At 39.6% G+C, this 20,294-nt stretch overlaps 1 protein-coding gene across 1 annotated transcript in view; it reads right to left on the bottom strand.

Moving 5' to 3' along the window:
• The window catches only part of COL25A1 (collagen type XXV alpha 1 chain), a gene marked incomplete at both ends in the record, with an annotated part of 290,872 nt that overhangs the window by 85,988 nt on the left and 184,590 nt on the right, over positions 1-20,294 (bottom strand). The window contains 2 exons of the mRNA XM_084204014.1: positions 11,894-11,920; positions 12,086-12,112. Of these exons, the coding sequence (XP_084060140.1) occupies positions 11,894-11,920; positions 12,086-12,112 (54 nt within the window). The remainder of the gene's footprint in view (positions 1-11,893; positions 11,921-12,085; positions 12,113-20,294) is intronic.

Raw genomic sequence — 20,294 nt, 5'->3', positions numbered from 1 at the left:
AGTTTTCATTACCCAGGCTCTAAAAACCAGTATTTTAAAATATTGTTCTTTCAGCAAAGCTTCTAGAGACAAAGCACCAGTTCAACTTTCAGTCAGATTTTCTAACCAGCATAGTGTGCCATGAAGAATGGTGTTATTTTTATAAGGTCTGAAGTTCCATCAGGAAACAACCAGATCATTTCCTGCTTAATTTGCAAATCTACTTTGAAAAAATCTGGATGTACAGATTAAACCTCTGACATCTAACACAAATATCTGACTCTACATATAACCAGTATAGAGTTCACTGACATTTTCCACACTCATGTATACCTGAGGGAAGCAGAACAACAGGAAAAACTCATCTGAAAATAAAATCCTGACCAAGACCATGGGGAATGTAGGCATTTCCAGGGGTATACAGTTATAGATTTGATCCCATGCTCTGCATCAGAAGTACTTAGATCAATGCAAAGGCAGTGAGGGTTGGCTTAGATGCACCATAAGAATTCACTGGTATTCCATGCTAAAGACAATTTTTCATGTGCACTTTTATGCTGATAGAGAGAGACCTGACTGAACAGGTACATGTCAGCCACAAACCTTGACGGTGAGGATCTGATTACTGTGCAGAGCAGCAACTGTGGGGAAGCCTGGCAGACCCTAGGGACACAGCATAACATGGTACGAGAACAGCACGACACAAACATCACAGAGACCATTTACTAAGAGACAAACAGAACAAACACCACGTTTAGTACACCCCACACTGCCAACAGACAGGAAACGGCCTCTCAGTCATATGGGAAACAGAGTGAGGTCTGCACTGCCCTGCAGATGCAAGCTGGTACTTCACAACGAGAATATCAAGAGATTTTAGAAGGAGCAATCCCATGAAGGTGTCTCTTCTTAAAATTACAATAAATTGTTATGATCATTTGAAAATTGTTAAGACTTTCAGCCAGCAGACGGTTGAGCCATTTTTCAATTAAAATGTACTACAGCACTTTGTGATCTGTGTGGAAAGCCTTGACTCTGGATTGCTGCAGAAGCTGACAGCAATGACAGTATGCTCTGAAGAGCTTTGCATAATTAATATCCTGCTCCTCACATTCTGCTTAACATATGACATTCAGCACATAAATTGGTAGCACATACACAACTATGAACACTGAACATAAATCTACTGCTAGATCTTGGGTAGTCCATAATGGCCATGGTCAAAGTTTTCAAGACATACACAGCAGTATTTTCACATCCATTTTTACCCCCTCAGTTGCTATATGCCACATATGGTTTCTCATATTCTACTCTACCAAGATGTGCAGAATTTTTACTGTACTGGCACAAAGAGGGAAGAGTGTGTTGATTGTGGCCTGCTGTCACACTATAAGGCGGTGAATTTTGCTCTCAGTTCAACATCTTTCTTGATCTGCCTTGTAGGCTGTGAATTAAACCTTCTGATAAAGCCAAAACTTTATGCAGTGGAGCAGTGAATTCCTGAAGAGGAGGAAATCCCTAAGTCCTCTCCTCACCTTTAGCACAGCACACACTGTTAGAAGCAGAGGCTTGTTCAATGGCAGAGAGACATTAGGCTGAGGAACATTCAATAAAATACATCCAGGGAGCTCTAAGGCCCCTCTATGCCCACAGACCACCTTTATGAGATAGAGCTGGCAGCACAGCCCCTCTGGGGGCTCCTCCTGGAGCAAACAGCTGCACCATGCCAGCCTAGCACCTCCTAAGGGAAGGCTGGCTCTGGCTCTTGCTGCCAGGCAAGGGCCCTTCTGAGGAGTCCAGTGTGAAGGTTCTGCCGGTGCAGCCCATGTTGCTGTAGCACATGAGCTCTCTGCAGCCCAGCTGGCCTGCTGGGGAGCACCAACAGGCCAGGGCAGCCTGCCAGGTCTCTCAGCTGCAGCAGATTCTTTTAATGTGGCAAATTTTTGCTCTGCTCATCACCAGAGAGCCTGTGCATCACAAAGACTGCACCAGTCTTTACAAAAAAGGGAGAGATACTTTTTGATGCATACTAGCATCTTGGAGTTGCATTTAGCATTTTTATTCCTGCTCTACATCCATGAGATGAAGCTGAGACCCTGTAAGTTGATCCTATAAAGCCAGTGGCTAAATGCAGCTTTCCCACTTCATTGCGATGAACAGCAGTGAGGCTAGCTGCATTGCTCAGTGACCTGAAATCTCCTCTTTAGAAACAAACAGAAAACAAAACCAAAAAGGGCTAAAACTCACAACATATAAAGGGACTCACTCCTGAGACACCGATAACACTGGAATGATACATCATTTAGGAAACAGATGTATCAAGTTTTCATTTATCTTATCATGGAATATAAGTTAAAGAAGTTATTAGAGAGTAATGTGTCAGAATCTTTACATCTGTGACTCATTAGCCCTGCTGTGCACATGATCCATTTCTCCTCTAGATAAAACTACAACACCCATGTAATGGAAATGAGCACAAACAAGAAATCTACATAAGAAGATAAATCTGAATAGCAAGCAATAAATGACATTTATTTTTAAAAATGGATAAATGAAAATTACTAAACAACTTCATTTATACTCATCAGCCTTTAGAATTACAGCACAGTAATACTCAGTTACCTCTAAATTAGCATATTAGCAATTTGATGTTTTAAACTCATATTAATTCTGATTTATTTCATTTTCAGCATGAAGGAGAACTGAGAATTAATTAAGAAAGGCGCGTACTCAGAAAACACAGTGGTTTGTCATGAAAGATTTTCTTTCTCCTTGAGAAAAAATGAAAGACATTGGAAAGATTTGTGTAGCTGTACACAGAACTATTTACATTCAGCACTTCCAAAGCTTCCCAACACCACACAGGTAAGTTCAAGATTAGCTGTCAGTACTGCAGTGTTCTGCCTACATGACCAACACATGACAAAAGGATTCTTCCCATTCTTCCATCTGCAGCTTAGTTACTTCTTCCAGCTTGTTCCCAAGGAGGACAAAGCTTTCCTTCCTTTGCCCAAAGTGGTCATAATCTTAGACCTAGCAGTCAGACACATGCAGTGCCAGTTTGGACCTGGATCATCTCCCCATGAGTAACACGTATCTTTGGAGAGAGCCAGAAACATGGGAACGCTAAATGGAACCCAGCAAAGACACTACAATAGGTCCATAGTTTTTGCATGTGTGGGAGGCTTTAGAAGGCATTGCACCCTCTGGCATCCATGAAAGATAATGCTGGCACGCAATGAGCTTCTAAAAGGGCATAAAAAGAGCTATCCTTCCCACAAAATGAGTTCTCTTCCTTTCCTGTCACTCTGCTATAAATATAGCCGCAAATATCCCCTGGATCTGTTTTATTTTTTTCCTATCGAAGGCTGTTCTGAACGACGGATTCAAAGTTACTCAATTTTCTCTTTATTTGGTTTGATTCTTGAACTGCGCATAGGAAGGGCTCTTGTTCTACACCCTGGGAGGCCCTAACAGAATACAAAACACTACAGTCATCAACAGCGACCACTGGTCTACTAAATTCCTCTGCTGACAGCTACTCAAGCTCACCCTGAAATGCTAGCTGGTTACAATTTCTAAATTAGCACAGTTGCTGCATGCCTCACTGCCATTTTTGCCCAAATGCCAAGCAAAACACGATGCCTGATGGAGGCCAACAGCCACGGGACAACATTACCCACCTGAAAGTGCAGGTAAAGCCTACTTGCCCCATACAATGGCTATGGTGAAAATCGAGGGATGCCAGAACATGGTAACATTCCCCCATCTGATTTTTTTTACTTGGATGAAATCAGTCCTGTTATATTCATCACAGCCTTGAAGGATGTAATTCCCACTAGCTGTCCTAGATTTTGCACAGTACTCTCAGCTTTGTCCATTGGTCCACGTGAGGTCACTATTGTAAGGTCATCATAACCTTGTCAGAGGCAAGTATGATAACATTAGGCAGCAGCGTTACTGGTTTTACACTGTGCTCCACACACTCCAGTTTGACTACTGCATTGCTCAGTATAGTAAATGTCACAGTCCTCTCTAGGATTTTCCTTCTGACCTGCCAATAAACCCAAGCTGCACAAGCTTGCATGTTCCTGTGAAGACATGGTAAATGAGACAGGAATTACCACCTGCTGTTCTCTTGCACTTCCTAAGGTTACAGCCAGCTGCTGCTATTTCACATCAAATCACACAGGCTTCAGGCCAGAGTGATCCTGACACTCTTTATGGCTGCTCTGCCTCTCTCCAACACCACCCCAGTTCTAATTAATCCCTCAGACTGAGTGCCAGTCCTGTGGCTAATTATTGTACCTGCCCTGGGGAATACAGTGTTTGGTATCACCCTGTACAGTGCCACAGACTCTCAGCAGGAGCTCTCTTATATAATCCCTTTTATCATAACTGCTGCTTTCTCCAGCAGCAAAACTGATGACAAAAACAGTGCACCACAACAAGATAAGAATCCATAAATTTCTTTTCACTAACGTAAACATTTAGCAAAGTTCTGATTTGAATACATTATATAATGATCCAGACTTTGCAAAAAACCCAGTAAAAATGCAGTGTTTAAGATCTAGAATAAACAGATCACTGTAAAAGCATTATTTTCTATAATGACCTCTGTGAAATCTACCTGACACTGCATTCAAACTGAATGAAAGTGGACAAAGCCAACACTTCTCTACTTTTGTCCTATTAATAGATTAATTTTCAATGAGGCAAAATGTCTTTTCTACACAACTCAATTATGTGTTGTGATGAGTGATCACACATCTAACCTCCATAAAATATCCTTCCTGAAGGCAAACCTGCTACTCTCACTGAAAGTGGTGGTAGGTATTCAGCTAACTGCAAGATAGGCTGGTCCATAACCAAGTCGGTTCTCAAAACAAAAATCTTCTCGCTTAGGTTTATCTTCAATTTTTTTACCTGCTGCAGTTATGTGATGCAGGTAAGTGGTTCAAGCTTCTTCTCTGATGTTTATAAGGACTGGATTAATTTTTTAAGAGTTGTTTTCAATCAAATTTGTCTAATTCAAATGTTCAGTGCTGCAGTACTTCTGCGTGACAGCTGTAGTTTGAGATACAACAACTACATGATGTATTTTCAGCCACAGGACAGGGCTGTAGAAAAAGGAACAGGATGTACAGAGACTTCCTTCCTCACCATTCCTCTGGCATTACTAAAAAGGGACAAGATGCAAACCAAGTGGTGGAGAGCGAAGACACGCACTGCCCAGCTCTTAGGACAGGAATGTCAACATCCTCCTCTCGGGAGCAGGTATGTGGCACTTTCTCTGGAGTGTCACAGCTGTTCTGCATTCCCCAGGGGAACTTCAGGAGCAGAACATCAAAGGCATAGCTTGGCCCTAGAGAGTCACTCACAGCCAAAAGGGCACTCCTGTGAACTCTGACTCTCAAGTCTGAGTGTCCCAATGCTTTAGACAAAGTTGGCGGCCAGCACCATCTGAGTTCTTGCCTAACCTCTCCTAGTTACAGAGCACCAAGTTACCTTGCTCCAATTTGTTACCCTAGTTTCGCCTTAATGGAAAACAGGGGAGTCACAACAGCCCAACGCCAGTGAAGTGCAGGTAATTAATCCCAGGAATGAAGTAGGTAAATACCCCTGTTGCCTTCTGGCAGATAAGGAAAAAAAGTCTTAGGAATTAAATTAACTGCTCACAGACAAATTGGCATTAAACCGGATGTCCAGCGGTTTTCTCAATGATTCTGCTTCAGTGGAAGTTGCGTTAACAGAAGGAATCACTAATGCTTTTTTAATGTTCTTGTTGTGGCCCATTAAGAGTGCAGTTTGAAACAATAGGTATATAACTTGATCTACAATTTGATCTAAACAGGTCAATTAACAAGAGAAGAAACAACCATGAGTGTGATCACATGGCTAAAGTATGAAATTAAAGCAGCACTCTGGGTCTGCTAGATGTTTGATGCAACATACAATAAAAAATATGCTTTTAGACATAAGAATCATCAAGAGCAGAAAAAATTCGTAGCATTAAATGGAATTTAAATTATGCAAAATTGTATTTAACTAACATAATACTTTCACTCTAATACTATACATTTTCGCTTTGGCAAGATGCGGAATGAGGATCAAAATTACCAGCATGAAACATTTGGGAACAAATCTTCCTTTAACATAACTGATTTACCTACATTCACTACAGCTAGCAATATCAACCTGACCACACTCCAAAAAACTGAGTTTTGCTTTTGGGGAAGGCAAGAAATCAGATTAGTTTATATACTACTATTTATTTTGTGAAGCAAACCTGTTCCTTTCTTTAAAAAAAAACAAACCAAACAACAACAAAGAAACCAAAAGCAAAATCTCCCATATAGTACGAAACAGACTGGCTTTAAAGAGGGATGAAAAGTTAATGGTCATGGTTTAATCATCATTCAGTAACTATTGTTTTCTAATTTATCTGAGGTGCTGATTCTAAGGAGATGAATACAGGTTTTCCATGCATTGTCACTAGGAGCAGGCAAAGACTCAAAATACTTATTATATATTTAGAAAGATATTAACTAATAATAATGCACATATATTAAAAGAAGCATTTTTAAAATTTTCATTTAAAAAAATCAAGTCCAAATTTACTGCTTGCACACCTTTAATTTCCCTTTAATATGGCATAGTTTATAAAAGTTGTGCCTATAACAGAACAAGTGAAGCAATACTTCAATTTGAAAAGAGATCTTATGTTTATATATATACACATATTTGTATTTAGTTATTTCAGTAAAAAGACTGCTTCCAGGACTACTTTTGTTAATATTAGGTAATTTTGAAGTAGTCTGTCAGCATAGAAGAGCAGAAGTTGCAAAGCAATGATTTCTCTCTACCAGGCAGCCAATAAGTAGCAATTATATTAAAAGTAAACAAGGGAAAGGGTTAACTAGAAAAGAACATTATACCTCTTTTTCACCCTGTTTTAACAGGACTCAAGGAATGTTTTTAATCTTCAAGTCAATAAAGGTTAACAAAATAAAATAAACTTCTGAGTTCCGGTCTTTTCTAGAACTTCATCTTTCCTGCTTAAGATATTTTTGAGATATTATCAGTTCTGTGCCACCCCAGCCAACAGAAAAATTTATTTCAACATACCAAAAATAGAATATTATTTTATGGAAATTCATAAGTATGGCTTCTGGGTGGTATCTCATTTCACCTAGACCAAAACCAAATTAAAACCAGCTTCTAGCTAATGATTTCTAGCCCTGATAAGAAAGAAATCTCTCATGTATCTGAGATAAAGGACAGAAGATATTTATTATGTCATTTACAGATGGCTGAGAAAAGACTAAATCATGGGGTCACTAAAGTTGGAAAATACCTCCAAGATGATCAAGTCCAACTTCCAACTGAACACCACCCTCATCCACTAGGCAGGTCACCTGGTCATGAAAGATTATCAGGTTGGCCAAGCAAGACCTGCTTTTCCTGAACCCATGCTGGCTGGGCCTCATCCCCGGGATGTCCTGTACATGCTGTGTGATCATACTCAACATGATCTGTTCCGTAACTTTTCCTAGCACTGAGGTCAGGCTGACAAACCCATAGCTCTCCAGATCCTCTTTCTGACCATTCTTGTAGCTGGGTGTCACCTGGTCAACCTCCAGTCATGTGGGACCCCCACAGTTAGCCAGGACTGATGATAAATGATGGAGAGTGGCCTGGCCAGCTCTTCCACCAGCTCCCTCAGTACCTTCATGTGAACCCCATCTGGCCCCAGAGACTTGTGAGTTTCTAAGTGGCACAGCAGGAATAACTACTTCCTCCTGGAGTGCAGGGAGTCTCTTCAGATCCCTATCCCTGTCGACCAGATCAGGGGGCTGGTTGCCCTTGGGACAACCAGTCTTTCTGTTGAAGACTACGGCAAAGAAGGCATTAAGTACCTCAGCCTTTTCCTCACCCTTGGTTACAACATTTCCCTCCACATCCAGTGACATTCCATGCTAGCTGTTCTGTTCCCAAACATTCACCTCTGTAGACCTATTTCCATTATCAAGATGCAGTCTCTACTTGGACAATATATCCTTTGAAATCCTACCATCATGAAATTTTCAAAGGCTTTTTTTTTAATTGGACCAGAGCTGAACAACTGTAACTGAGCAGCCTCATATCACCATTTATTCTAACATCCACAGGCTAAACTCCATCATTTTTAATTTTCTCATGGTTCAGTACAGTAAAGAAAATCTCCAAGGACATTTCATGAAGCCATGCCCTCTGCAAAAAGAAGAGCATCCAAAAGATATATTATTACCATTTCTTACACTGATATCAAGGAAAGCTAGTTCTGCATTTGACCTAAATGTTTAGTCAACCAGAACTTTAGAGTAATTAGAGAACTGATTAAAAAATACATAAAGAGATAAAAAAAGAATTTTCCCAAATAAGATCAGGACTCACCATCACTACCTTATTGGTGGTCTCACATGATTAAAAGCTGTATTAACTTGCTGCTCAAACTCACACTCAGGGCATGAATTTCTATACCATTCACACTACTAGAATGTGTTTTGGCTCATATTTTCTACATAATATGGACATTGGTAGATCAAGCCACATGGCATTACAAACTAGAACCCTTATGCCATCTCTGCTCAGTGAAGGAGACTGATCCACAAAGTACTTCTGAACACTTAAGAAAACTCCTCAGATTCTTAAAAAAAAAAAAAAACCAAAAAAACAAAACAAACCAATTCCTCCCCCCTCACCAAAAAAAAAACCCAACTAAAAACGCCCACAAAAACCCAGCCACATTATTCTAAAAATACAAGTGCTCGACCTCTGGCTGGTATGTGCATGGCTGAGTTCTTAGTGTATGACTCTACTGAAGGAATTTTCAAGAAAACCTGAACTTCAAAGCAGTTCAGTATATATTCTACATGTCCAGTGACTGGGAACATTTTGAGATAACTGATTATTATTTTTACGGTTTTGAAATTATTTCGGAAAGAACAATCCCTCAAAAATCTCAAGGTGCAAAAACCTGGATGGTACAGAAAACAATATCTTTTCCTCTTGCAAAATGTTTTCACAAATATCTTTCTGTTTTCTCATCAGCAGGTTTTTGGAAGTTTTAGATCTCATCTTGACTTGGACGGTCTTTACATTTTATTTTGATTTCTTTTACAAAAATGCCTGGAGGAAAGAAAGCAGCTCTTCTAAAGAAAAAGGGTCATTTTGAAATTTCAGTCATAGCTTGTAACACTAAGAGTTTTTTCTAAGTTAAATGCTTGTTTCAAGCCAGTATGTAAAAATATAAACCCAAAAAAACTTCAGGCTCCTTACCTGTAAAAGATGAATTAGCACTAAAATGTTCACTGCTCTTAGATATTATATCCAATCTGTCTGCAAACTTGTCAAATCCAAGTGTTAATGTCATGCCCCAGTTACTTTCAGGTATAATATTTCTCAAAAATAATATTGTATGCCATTACCTCCAAATCCATTTACTTTACATACACAGTGATGGAAAACTATGTGCAAAGGTAACCAACCAGGACTAAATGGGTTTAGTTTCATTTGGTGCATGAGTGGCTAACACATAAAAATTCTATTAATTATATTGTAAATCCCCTGGCACAGCAGGTTGAGCAGACTCACCCTGAAGACAGTTATCAGAAGAGATAACTGCTGTACCATGAAACATAAAATGGTCAGTGGCTTCATGGTACTTATTACTTGTGAAATATGGAGGGGAAAAAGTGAGAAGAGGCTGTAGAACACATTCAGAATAGTTTAAGGGAAAACCAACAACATTGGGCAAATTTCCCAAGTTCTATGCATATACTTAAAAAGGAGGTACGTTACTGCAACCTGCATTGACTAAAGAGTTGGTAAAGTTTCAGCTTGTCCAGAAGATGCTAATCATCACCTCTTCCTCCCCACTGCTGACCTTATTGAATTCCTTTTCTGTAATCAGACACAGAATTCAGTCTCAAGTGCCAGCAGCTGCTGCAGATACAACTTTGTGATGTCCTTATATAAGAATTCCTTCCTTGGTTGGATATTTCTGCTTTTTATCTGCACTTGATTTACCAAACCCACAAATAGTCATAACCATGATTTGTATGGCTCAGTAAGCACTCTACTGCCTTCCTGTGTATGGAGTATGTCTTGTCAAAGTAGGACTCAACAAGCTCTGTGTAGCAGAGGTCCCACTAAGTTTGGTAACACTGACCAAACCTGCATCTTCTTCTTGGGCATTGCCAACACCTCCAGACCAGGAACCGAAAGCCACATATGCTTTACCACCTAACAGTTCTTACATCTCTTCAACATTTTGCCAAGATTTCTGCATCATCATTCCCTTGTGTTGATACCACTTCCTTTGTTCTCCGGTGTTCAGACCTCTGGGGCTTTCCCTGGAAAATTCTCTGACAGTCCTAATTCCAGATTCTTATCCTCAGCTATGTAATGCTCTTCACAACACTGCTCTTCCGTATTTGTTATTGCACCCTCTCTGATACTGCCATGAAATTTGCCCTCCTGTTCTTTTGAATCTAAAGCCTGTGAATGTAAGAACATGCATTCTTCTGCATGTAAGGCCACTTAGTGTGAGCACTTGCACTCGAGCCTTTCCTATGCCACCTGAATGGAGCCTCCTCTCCTAAGCCACAGGCATCGCACTGCTCTCCTCCCCTGCATCTCCTCTCCTCACATTCCCTGCAAAGCTCCATAGCACAGAACCAGACAAAATACACAGCCCAGTACGACCTCTGAGAAAGACACTAAATTTGCTTACAAGTTAAAAGGACATTTTTACATTATTCAGCCTTTAGTTTGTATATTAGTTACCTAGAAAAAATGCTCTCATTGTTACTCTCTACTTTCTTTTTTATTTATTTAAGTAGTTTTCCAACTCTTACTGAGTTTAAACTGAAATAATATTTAAAGCTGTTCACTCTCAGGCTGGCAACTTTATGATGTGCAGCCCTAGCACCAAGTATAACAGGGCACCCTGGCAGTTAATAGAACATCAAAATCAGCTGTAAAAGCATGTTGTGACTTTAGATAATCTTATTGGCTGAAAAAAAGGTAAAATCCAATTAAATCAAATTATATGAAACAAAACAGTAGAATGAAATAAAGCTGCAAATTCAAAATATTTAACATAGTTAACACAAGAAAATAATCCATGGAACATAACTGTTATGGGAAAAATTATAAACATGTAACCAAAGAGAGTTCCTATATCATCTGAACAATGTAACCAAGCGTTTTCTAATGAAGCACAGATGTAAAGAAGAGTGAACTAGCACAGCCAATCCATTCAAACTTACACTCCTGTATTCCTCTATTTCTCTGTTAAAATAAACATGACATTTAGAAATTAAAAGAACCTTCTCATTTCCTCAATTAAACCATGTTCTAACTGTCTGGATTGTAACTACAAGGTGGTAATATTGTTATTATTAAAAATATTAAATACATATATGTCAGGAAAAAAGCTAATACATGCATACATTATATTTGTTTATAATTCACTAAATATTAGCTACATTTTACATGAAATCCAGAAGTATATTTATTAGAAACCCACTGGCCCTCTGCATTGTGGAAGCCCATGCATGGCATGAACACATTGCTGGGGAAACTGAATGGTTTGGTTAGGAAAGCCAGCTTTATACAGCAGAGCAAAATCACTGTGGAACCTGCTTCCACCCACAATGGAAACTCTACACTTTGGAGTCACTCACATCTTCCCAGACACTTCCTGCTCACGTTCAGCATTACTGTCCTGCAGACACTTCAACATGCAGGGTAAATGCAGCTAATAAGCATAATTAGCTCAGACAGTGTATTCTAATTTAGTTTTGCACTAAAGACTAATTGCCTACTCAGCGAAGGGGAAGTGGAACATTTTTTTTAAGATGCTTACCCGAGGGCCCTGATCACCTTGATCTCCCTGCAAAGTGGAAAGATGAGATGATAGGTTTAACACAGCAGCTGTGTGCTACCCAGCTCTCTTACATAATCTAACATTTCACTGCATCAATACAAACAGTCTCTTGAGTTCATGCTGGGAGGACTTTCCAGTCACCTTGTACGAATCACCCGACCACCAACTCACCTTCTCGCCTTTTGGACCAGGAGGGCCCTGAAAGAAACAAAGGCAAAGATTATTTGCTGATGTTGATGAAGTCCTGAGATATAGCAAGAAACAGGTCTGTGTCAATCTGCAATTTCTTCCCAACAATATATTTCCTTATAATTTTTGACTCCAAATGCCAGTGCTATTCCAGAGATGGTTTCTTCACTGTACTAATAATAGGAACTGCACAGCATTTCTTGAATAGTTTGCTAATGTGTGTTGAATTAGTCTACTTAGACAAGCAAAACTATGCCTAAAATATTTCACTTAGGGACAATAGTTTATCTCCTATCAGATAAAAAAAGTTTTCTTAGACTGTAAAAGTTCTTTGCAAGAGCACTTAATAAATTCAAATGCATCGAAATCTGTCATGTATTTTGGCGCCCTCCTCATATCAGATTGCCAAAGAAAAATGGATTTGAAATCCTAAAAGTAGGGTCTTCATTCCTTTCTTTGGCAATACTGATGTTTAGTCTCAAGCAGACTTTTTAGGCAAAATGAACACTTTGTGTAACACAATTTTGCAGGAGTATTACTTTTTGCTACTTACCACCCAACAAACAGTAAGGTGACAGAATCACAAATAGGAAGTCCTTTCCTATTCCATTTTTATTGAGCACTTTTCAGAAAGCTGGCAGCAGGTTTCTAAACCACTAGTTTTTCAGGTTAGTATCTTGTGAATAAAAATGCTATCAGTCTGCAAAAAACTGTCTGCTTACAGAGTGCAGACTCTACCTCCAGCTTTCTGAAAGATATGCAGGTGTTTCATTACAAAGAAGGACCTGAGATACATATGAAAGCAGCTGTAAACAGAGAAGGAGCCATTCAAGCCAGCATGGTTCACTGTGATAACACAAAGAGAGTGTGTGGCAGTGTGTGTGTGCTTGTGAGGGTTTATGCAGAACAAAAAAAGATCGTCACTAACAACACTGGTAAAAAATTCATGTGGTTCACATAAATGCAGTGGAATGGAGGTCAGTCTGCTGTGTATTATGGACGTGATAAACCACAGGCAAGTCTTTGAGAATCCCTGTTGTAGCCAATTTTCTGCTTAGTTTTAAGGGTTTCTGATGCATGCCAGAGGAGAGCATCTGCTGCTGAATCAAAGGAATTAAAGCATATGCCTCTCCTTCCATGGCCTGCCATCTCTTCTGTCTGCTGCAGAGGACACAGAAACAAGTCTGCCTCCTGATGTCCCCTCATTTCCTTCAATGAAGGACAGTGCTCACTGCCAGCTGAGGGGAAACTATCTGCTCAATTAACTATGACCCCGGCCCACTTTGCCTTGCCCTGCAAGCACTTGGCCTCCTTAAAAAGAAATTAAACAAAATAATTTAATTAATATATACAACCTGGCTGCACCTTTAAGGTCTCTCCATATATTTTTTTTAATGCTTTAAGCCCCACTGTCCTTTCCCAATTCACATAAGTATATACTGAAAACTAAGTGCAGCAGTGTCAACTTTTAGCTACAGTCTCCACATACGCGTAATGTGATGTGACATTACAGTAGAGCAGGTTTGCTTTGAAGCTTACACATACATGCCACTGAGCCTGTGAATTTGTGAACTCACACCATCAGTAACACAGTAATTGCAGGATGGGAAGAACTAAAATCAGTCAGTGCAGGCTGTTGCTGCCTTCTCCACAGCGAACGTGAAGCACAAGCAAAGGGTTGTGCTCACGTGTTCTGCCTCCTTGAATCGTCGAGCCATTACTGGCTCTGAATATCTCACTGGCTGCAAAGTGCAAACAGCATGACCCCTATCTGCTACAGGCAGAATCCTACAGATTAATCCTTCATGTCTAAGCTACAGGCCTTAGGCATGAAATGATAGGTAATGTGAACGACTCAGACTGCAAACAGATGTTGTCTTGTGGGAGCTGCTGCTGCCTTCATTTAGATGCTCGGTGCCGCTCTTATACCCAAGAGTGGCCCTGCTTCCGATGGGTTTTGGCTCCTAACTTTGCTGAAGCATGCTTGCCACAGCTCTGCCTGTTGGTAAAAGAGAGATCACATCAGCTGCCTAAACTAAGCAGGCTCACTGGAACAGAAACAAGTCAGAGCTCACGTGAGGGGCTCAGCCCCCAGATCTGCAGGGCTACTGCACTGTCTCCCTGGCACGACTGCTGGCAATTATGTCCAGCCATCACCAGTGCACAACTGGCCCCTTCCTCTACCCTGCATATTTTCCTCTACTGAGAGTTCTCTGAAAGTACAACCTATACCCAAACATGCTTTTTAATAAGACTGAATCATATATCTTTTTTTTTTTTCCTCCTTCTTCTGTGCAGGATTTTCTGAAAACGGTCTGTGCATATCATAATCAGATTTTGCTTTGTTTTTTTGTTGCTTGGTGTTTTCTCTCCCTGAGTGGCACACATGGTCATCTCTAACAAGCCACCCTTCCAGCATACAAATTTTTCATAGACGTCTTCATAACCATCTGACAATTTTATTGTACCAGGGCTGAAAAATAGCTTTTCAAAAGCCCACAAAAGCACGTCTGGTGTGAACATTCTCACAAGTCTCTTCACTGTATTTGCAATGCTTTTGCTTTCTGCAAGAGTCTTGAAAAACAAACAAACAAATGTAAATAAAAATGGTTCTTCTGGATGCAATAGAAGAGAAGCAGTGGGGTTTCATCAAAATAAAAATTAATGGAATACTTTCATGGCTTGTTCACCCATCTCTGGCTTTTCCCCCACTGTTTCAATTGTCCTCAATTATTTTTGCAACTTTAAACAGAAAATTCCTATCCTCAGCCTTTGACATCTTCTTTCCATTTGTGCTGAGAAATTTTCCCAAGGTTTTTACTGCAGAGTTTATTACTATGTGTACATTGAGTGGAGGCAGAGAGGAAGAAAAAATCTGAGGGAAAGTTGGGTTTGTGAGGGTGGGCTGTAATTAGGAGACAGATTTGTTTAAAGGAGGGCAAGGTTTCTTCTGTTTAAGGGTACAGACACATAGCACAGAGTGAGTAAAATAACACTAGTTTTGTAGGCCACAGCATGGACTTGCTGCTTTTTTTCCCAGGGAGACTTCTGTGCTTTCGTTTATGAGATGGCAGAGATCGAGCCACGAGCTGCCGAACAAATGTGAAAGCATTTTGTGTAAGTTATATGAAACGTCTGAGGTCAGAGCATTTCTGAAATAACTTCACAGTGTTTTCACTGGAAACAGAGGCTCTTTTCTCAAAGTGTAATTATCTACTCCAGACTACTATACATTTCCAAGGAGAGTTTATAGCCTGTTTCACATAAGCAAGGCCTTGTAAATCTCAAACACATGCAAAATCTGCATTCATAATTAGGCAAAAAATACTACTGTTTTTAAAACAAGGTCTCCTACAGCAGACTGAAAGGCCTCCAGGCACCTGCCAGCTAAGAACAGAGCTGAAATCAGGGTCAAATCCAAAACCCAGCCATATTCAGGATTGCTGACAGGTGACCCCCTGCATTTATTTTTGGTTTTTGCTATCAAAATCCCATTTCCATACTCTGATGAAATTTTACATTATAATAAATATGTGTACAGGAATAGAAAGGCAAGATAATGCAATACTAGAAAACAGGAGACTGATCCTTGCAGTCTTCATCAACTAACATTCCCTTAGAATTGAGTGTGATCAGTATGATTTTTTTCCACACAGATGAAATTTTGTAATTCATGCCCTGAAAGATGCTAACTTTGAATTCCACCCTTGAGGGCACTGCTACCTATATAGTTTTGCAGAAGTTACATCCAGAGACATCTTAAAAAGCCAGGAGTTGACTTATATTGGTTTTACAAACATTCATAATTATCAAAATTCTCTTACAAATATATTCTCTCCTCATACCTATTGCTACAGATCTACCTTTAGCCATAATATAGGAAGTTCTGCTGCAAACTCACCCAAAAGGCTCCAAGCATTGATGGGACAGCAGAACTGAAAACAGTAAGGGATTCTTAGTACAGAGTACAAAGCAATGTTGAAGGTTCTGTAAAAAGCTCCGCAGTCAGAGGAGAGGAGTGCAGATTTTTCCTGACTGTTAGACAGCCCATATAATGCCTCTGTAAAAAGGACCAGCCAGTCCCCAGCACAAGCTGGTGACAGCCAACCAACCAACCAGTAGAATCAGTGGGACTGTGACAGTCCCAGGTCCCACTGGGATCATCCACCCTCACAGCTCCTAAGGAACACAACATGCCAAACCTGACAGCTCCCATCAGACAGAGCCACCACAGAAGGCACAGGTGATGATAACCTTTCAGACACAGTCACTGCTTTCCTATCCTCACACCACAACAGCCACAGGCTAAGGCAAGCTGGCAGCTGGAGGACTGAGTGTAGTTTTCAAGGTCCAGCCTTCATTTTGATTTGGGACTAAGGGGCGAACAGTGCCGTCACCCCTACCAGCACCCACAGTGGGACTGGCAGCCTAAGGCAACGGCAGCCTTGCAGAATGAACAGAAAAGTGAACCAGCTACTCCAACATCACCCAGACAAATCCAAAAAGGGAATTAATTTCCCACCTTGGTTTAACCATGTTTTCACAACTAAACAGCGTGCCATACATTGTCTAGGTTAATTCAATATTGCAGATTACTTTAAGGTCAAAGGTGGTTTTAGCACGTAACAACAAAAAAATCAGATACAAAAGCTGAACTTTCTTTCTTTGAAACTTGACTCATGACTTCGATAAATTACAAGAATCTGACTGGAAAAACAGTCCCCAGCCTATCCAGTAGTTCTGCAAAATAATAGGATCAGCTATGATTAATCACAGGAGGTTACACAGAGCATTGTGAATCACTGCTGTGTATCATAACTATTCCAAAGTTCCTACACTCACTTCAGTCTTGTGCCCACTATGCAAACTGAACTACTACTGAACTACTGAGGCAATGTGGTTTTGGCATCTGCTGAGCTTGGCCATGTTTTCAGCCAGTGCTTACATATGCTAGTTTACAATGCCAACATTTCACCTTGCAACAACTTTACAAGTACACAGAAGAATTTTCTGAACAGTTTCGCTGAAGTGCCTTCCATTTTACATGCTTTATTCTCCTCCTGTAACATGACTTATGGTGAAAACTTCAACCAACTACCTCTCAAAAGACTTAATAATATCTCATTTTCTTCCTTCATATTCTGAAGTTTTTGTTAAAAATCCTAAGGCAGAGAAAAAGAAACCTGAATTTTTGACACAATAAGGGTGACTGCCTTAAGCAACAATATGTAAATGATTTAAGCTGAGAAACATAAAACTGATTTATACAGAAATCTAGATAAACAGCTCTGTTAACATTCACAGCAAGCAAATTATAAATGACTCCTGCTGTAAATTCATACAACTGTATTCAAAAGTCGGTGATTTATAGCCATATATAAATCAGACAAGTTTATAAACTACAGGCAGGAGAACACAGTCTACCCAAAATGTGTCAAGAAACCATTTAGACATTCATTTAGACGTCCATTTCTCACACAGTGCTCTAGCTGAGGCTGGGACAGAGTGCTTATTTTGAAACTTATAATGCTGCTCACAAAACCCACCAGCTCACATCAGAAGCTGCAGAAGGGCTGCTGCTAACTCACTAACCCAGTACCCAGGAAAAAGCACACAGCCCAGTGTCCCAAGCAGAACCTGCTAAAGGGGATCTCCTCTTCCTTTCTCTGACATTCTTCCTTCGATTAATCAGTAAAGACTGTCACCTTCTCCTCCCCTTTCCCTTCCTTCTACAGACAAATATAACATTTTTCTTTGAAAGCCTACAAAACAACACAATCAGCCCAACAAAGATTCTATGGTACAGAGGGTATGTGACTATGTACCCATTGCCTGAGCATGAAAAAACAAGGATCAGCTTTGCTATTTCCACAAATTAATTTAAGTAAACATTATGATTCAAATCTGCTAAGTTTCTTGTGAGTCAAGTAGCTGCTGTATGTGACAGCAAGACCAGTTATATGGTGGCAGAAAAAACTGGCACATTCTTAAAGAAAAGAAAATGGCTTCTGGTAAAGTCAAAAGCCTTCTGACTTTCACTTACTGCTCAATGCACTGTAATACATGTATTTCCCGAATCTTAGCCCTCATTGCCTTGTCCACAATGTACCTTCCTGTTCTCCTACTGGTCAGATAAGCAAAAATTCACTAATAATGTTAGAGACGTCCAGCAGATCCCTGTCTCATTAGATGTCCACCTGAGACTTGAAAAGGCATCACATGATACCTTAGAATCAGCAAACAGATTGGGTTGGAAGGGTTTAAAGGTCATTTAGTCCATTCCCCCTGCAATGAGCAGGAGCCACTTCAACTTGACCATTAAGTAAGTACTTTTTACACTCCCTTTGGTATATTTTTATTGACAGGCCAGTTCTCTCATTTATTCCTAAAAAAGAAAAAAGCTCCTCACTGGGAGTTAACAACTTCTTTTATTTCTAGAAATAGTAGTTCATATTCCAATGTTTCGGCTATTTTTACCCTAAAACTTGGAGGGTGGCTTTTGTAATTCAAGCACCTCTGGTGTTTCCCTGATTTTTTACCAGCCTGGTAGATAATTCAGGTGAAATGACAGTGCTCTTTGCTCATTTTATACATTTTTTTACTTAAAAGAACCTTTTCTATGAGGATGGCAGGCTGAACTTCAGATATTCTGAAGGAAACAGACAAAGGATGAAAGCAAGGGAAGGGGGGAGTTTCAGACCAATGGAGATTCACCGCTGCCACTTCACTACCTACAGCAGAAGTACCTATGGTCATCAAAATACCTCTTCCAAGCCCTAGTCTTTTGGATATTTCAGTTTGCTGTCTGCACTACTACTCTGTGATGAAATAGCATCCAAGTATCTACCAGACAGATCCTCCTTTGGCCAGCAGCTGATTCTAGGAGATTTATGTACTTCATTAACAGATGCTGCACATGGTCCAGCTCCACAAAAAAAGTAGTAACTGCACAGAAACAGATGATTGAAATTCCACAAAAAACCCCCCTCCCTATTAATCTATTTGAAATAAGGGCTACTTTCAAAATCAGGTGGGGTTTTGAACAATTTTGGCCTGTACCTGCTATCATATCAAGGCAAATTTATAAAGTAATAAAGGCTGAACTTGTGTAAACAAGCAAACCTGCACAGCTCACATCTGAACAAGGTTTTGCAGACAACATGTATTTGCAGTATTTTAACACTAAACCTATTTTCAGCAAGAGAATTTTAACACAGACTTTGAAATAAGGAAGGCCAATTCCATTCTTTCATTTACTGTGGTGACTCCACACCAGTTTCAGTAGCAATGCTCTGAGTTTCACTCAGTAGTTCAAGGCAAGGCATACCGTCTATACACTGTTTTTTCTTTTCCAAATTTTGCTACTCAGTACAGGAGATATTTTCTCTTTCAGGGTAGTACAATGTCAAAGAAATATTCATATATTCCTTTAGTGTTGTCTGCAAATGCTGCTGTAAAATGCTACTGTGAAAGATGTCAGATTACTTAAATCATGAATGGTAAAAAGAAAATGGCAGTAAAATAGTATAAAATTTTAAAAAATAAATAATATACTATTTATACCAATAGTACACTATTAGTATATTAGTATACTAATATACTTAAAATAAAAATAATATACTATAAAAATAGTATAAAGCCACAACCATCTAAAAAATAGCACCAGGGTAGAAAGGATTCTGAGATATCCCCAGATCAAGAGCAATGGAATTATTTCAGAAATCAGGTAACTTTTTAAACTTCAAGGTATTCTAATGCTTGGGAAAATTCTATTTCAGCAAAACACTATACCGCTCTGACAATCTTATTCTTTTTTTCTCTCCTATGACCCCCTTGCAAGCCCTGTAGTCCCTTAAATTGTTCCTGTGCACAGGCTCCCATTGGTACCCAAAAAAGCCTTTTCACAAGAACTGTCTGACAAATGCAATGATAAAAACTACACTGCACAAACCCACCTGAAGTGACTTGCAAGTATCAAGTTACCACAAATGTTTCTGAACTATTCCAGGTAAAAGGCATTGCTGAAAGAGGCAAAGCTAGTCTTGATGGGGATTTGTCAACCTTTAGTCAAATTAATGTATTTAACGTCAAACTGTACAGAAAGAAAAGCACAAAAAAAAAGCATATAAAATAATATTTATGTCATAAAATATAACATAATATTTATATATTATAAAACAAATATCAATAC

Source organism: Fringilla coelebs (assembly GCF_963513975.1).
Source record: "Fringilla coelebs genome assembly, chromosome: 4".
NCBI classification, from domain to species: domain Eukaryota; kingdom Metazoa; phylum Chordata; class Aves; order Passeriformes; family Fringillidae; genus Fringilla; species Fringilla coelebs.
Note: the sequence above shows the minus strand (reverse complement) of the source record. Positions and strands in the feature narration are given on the sequence as shown.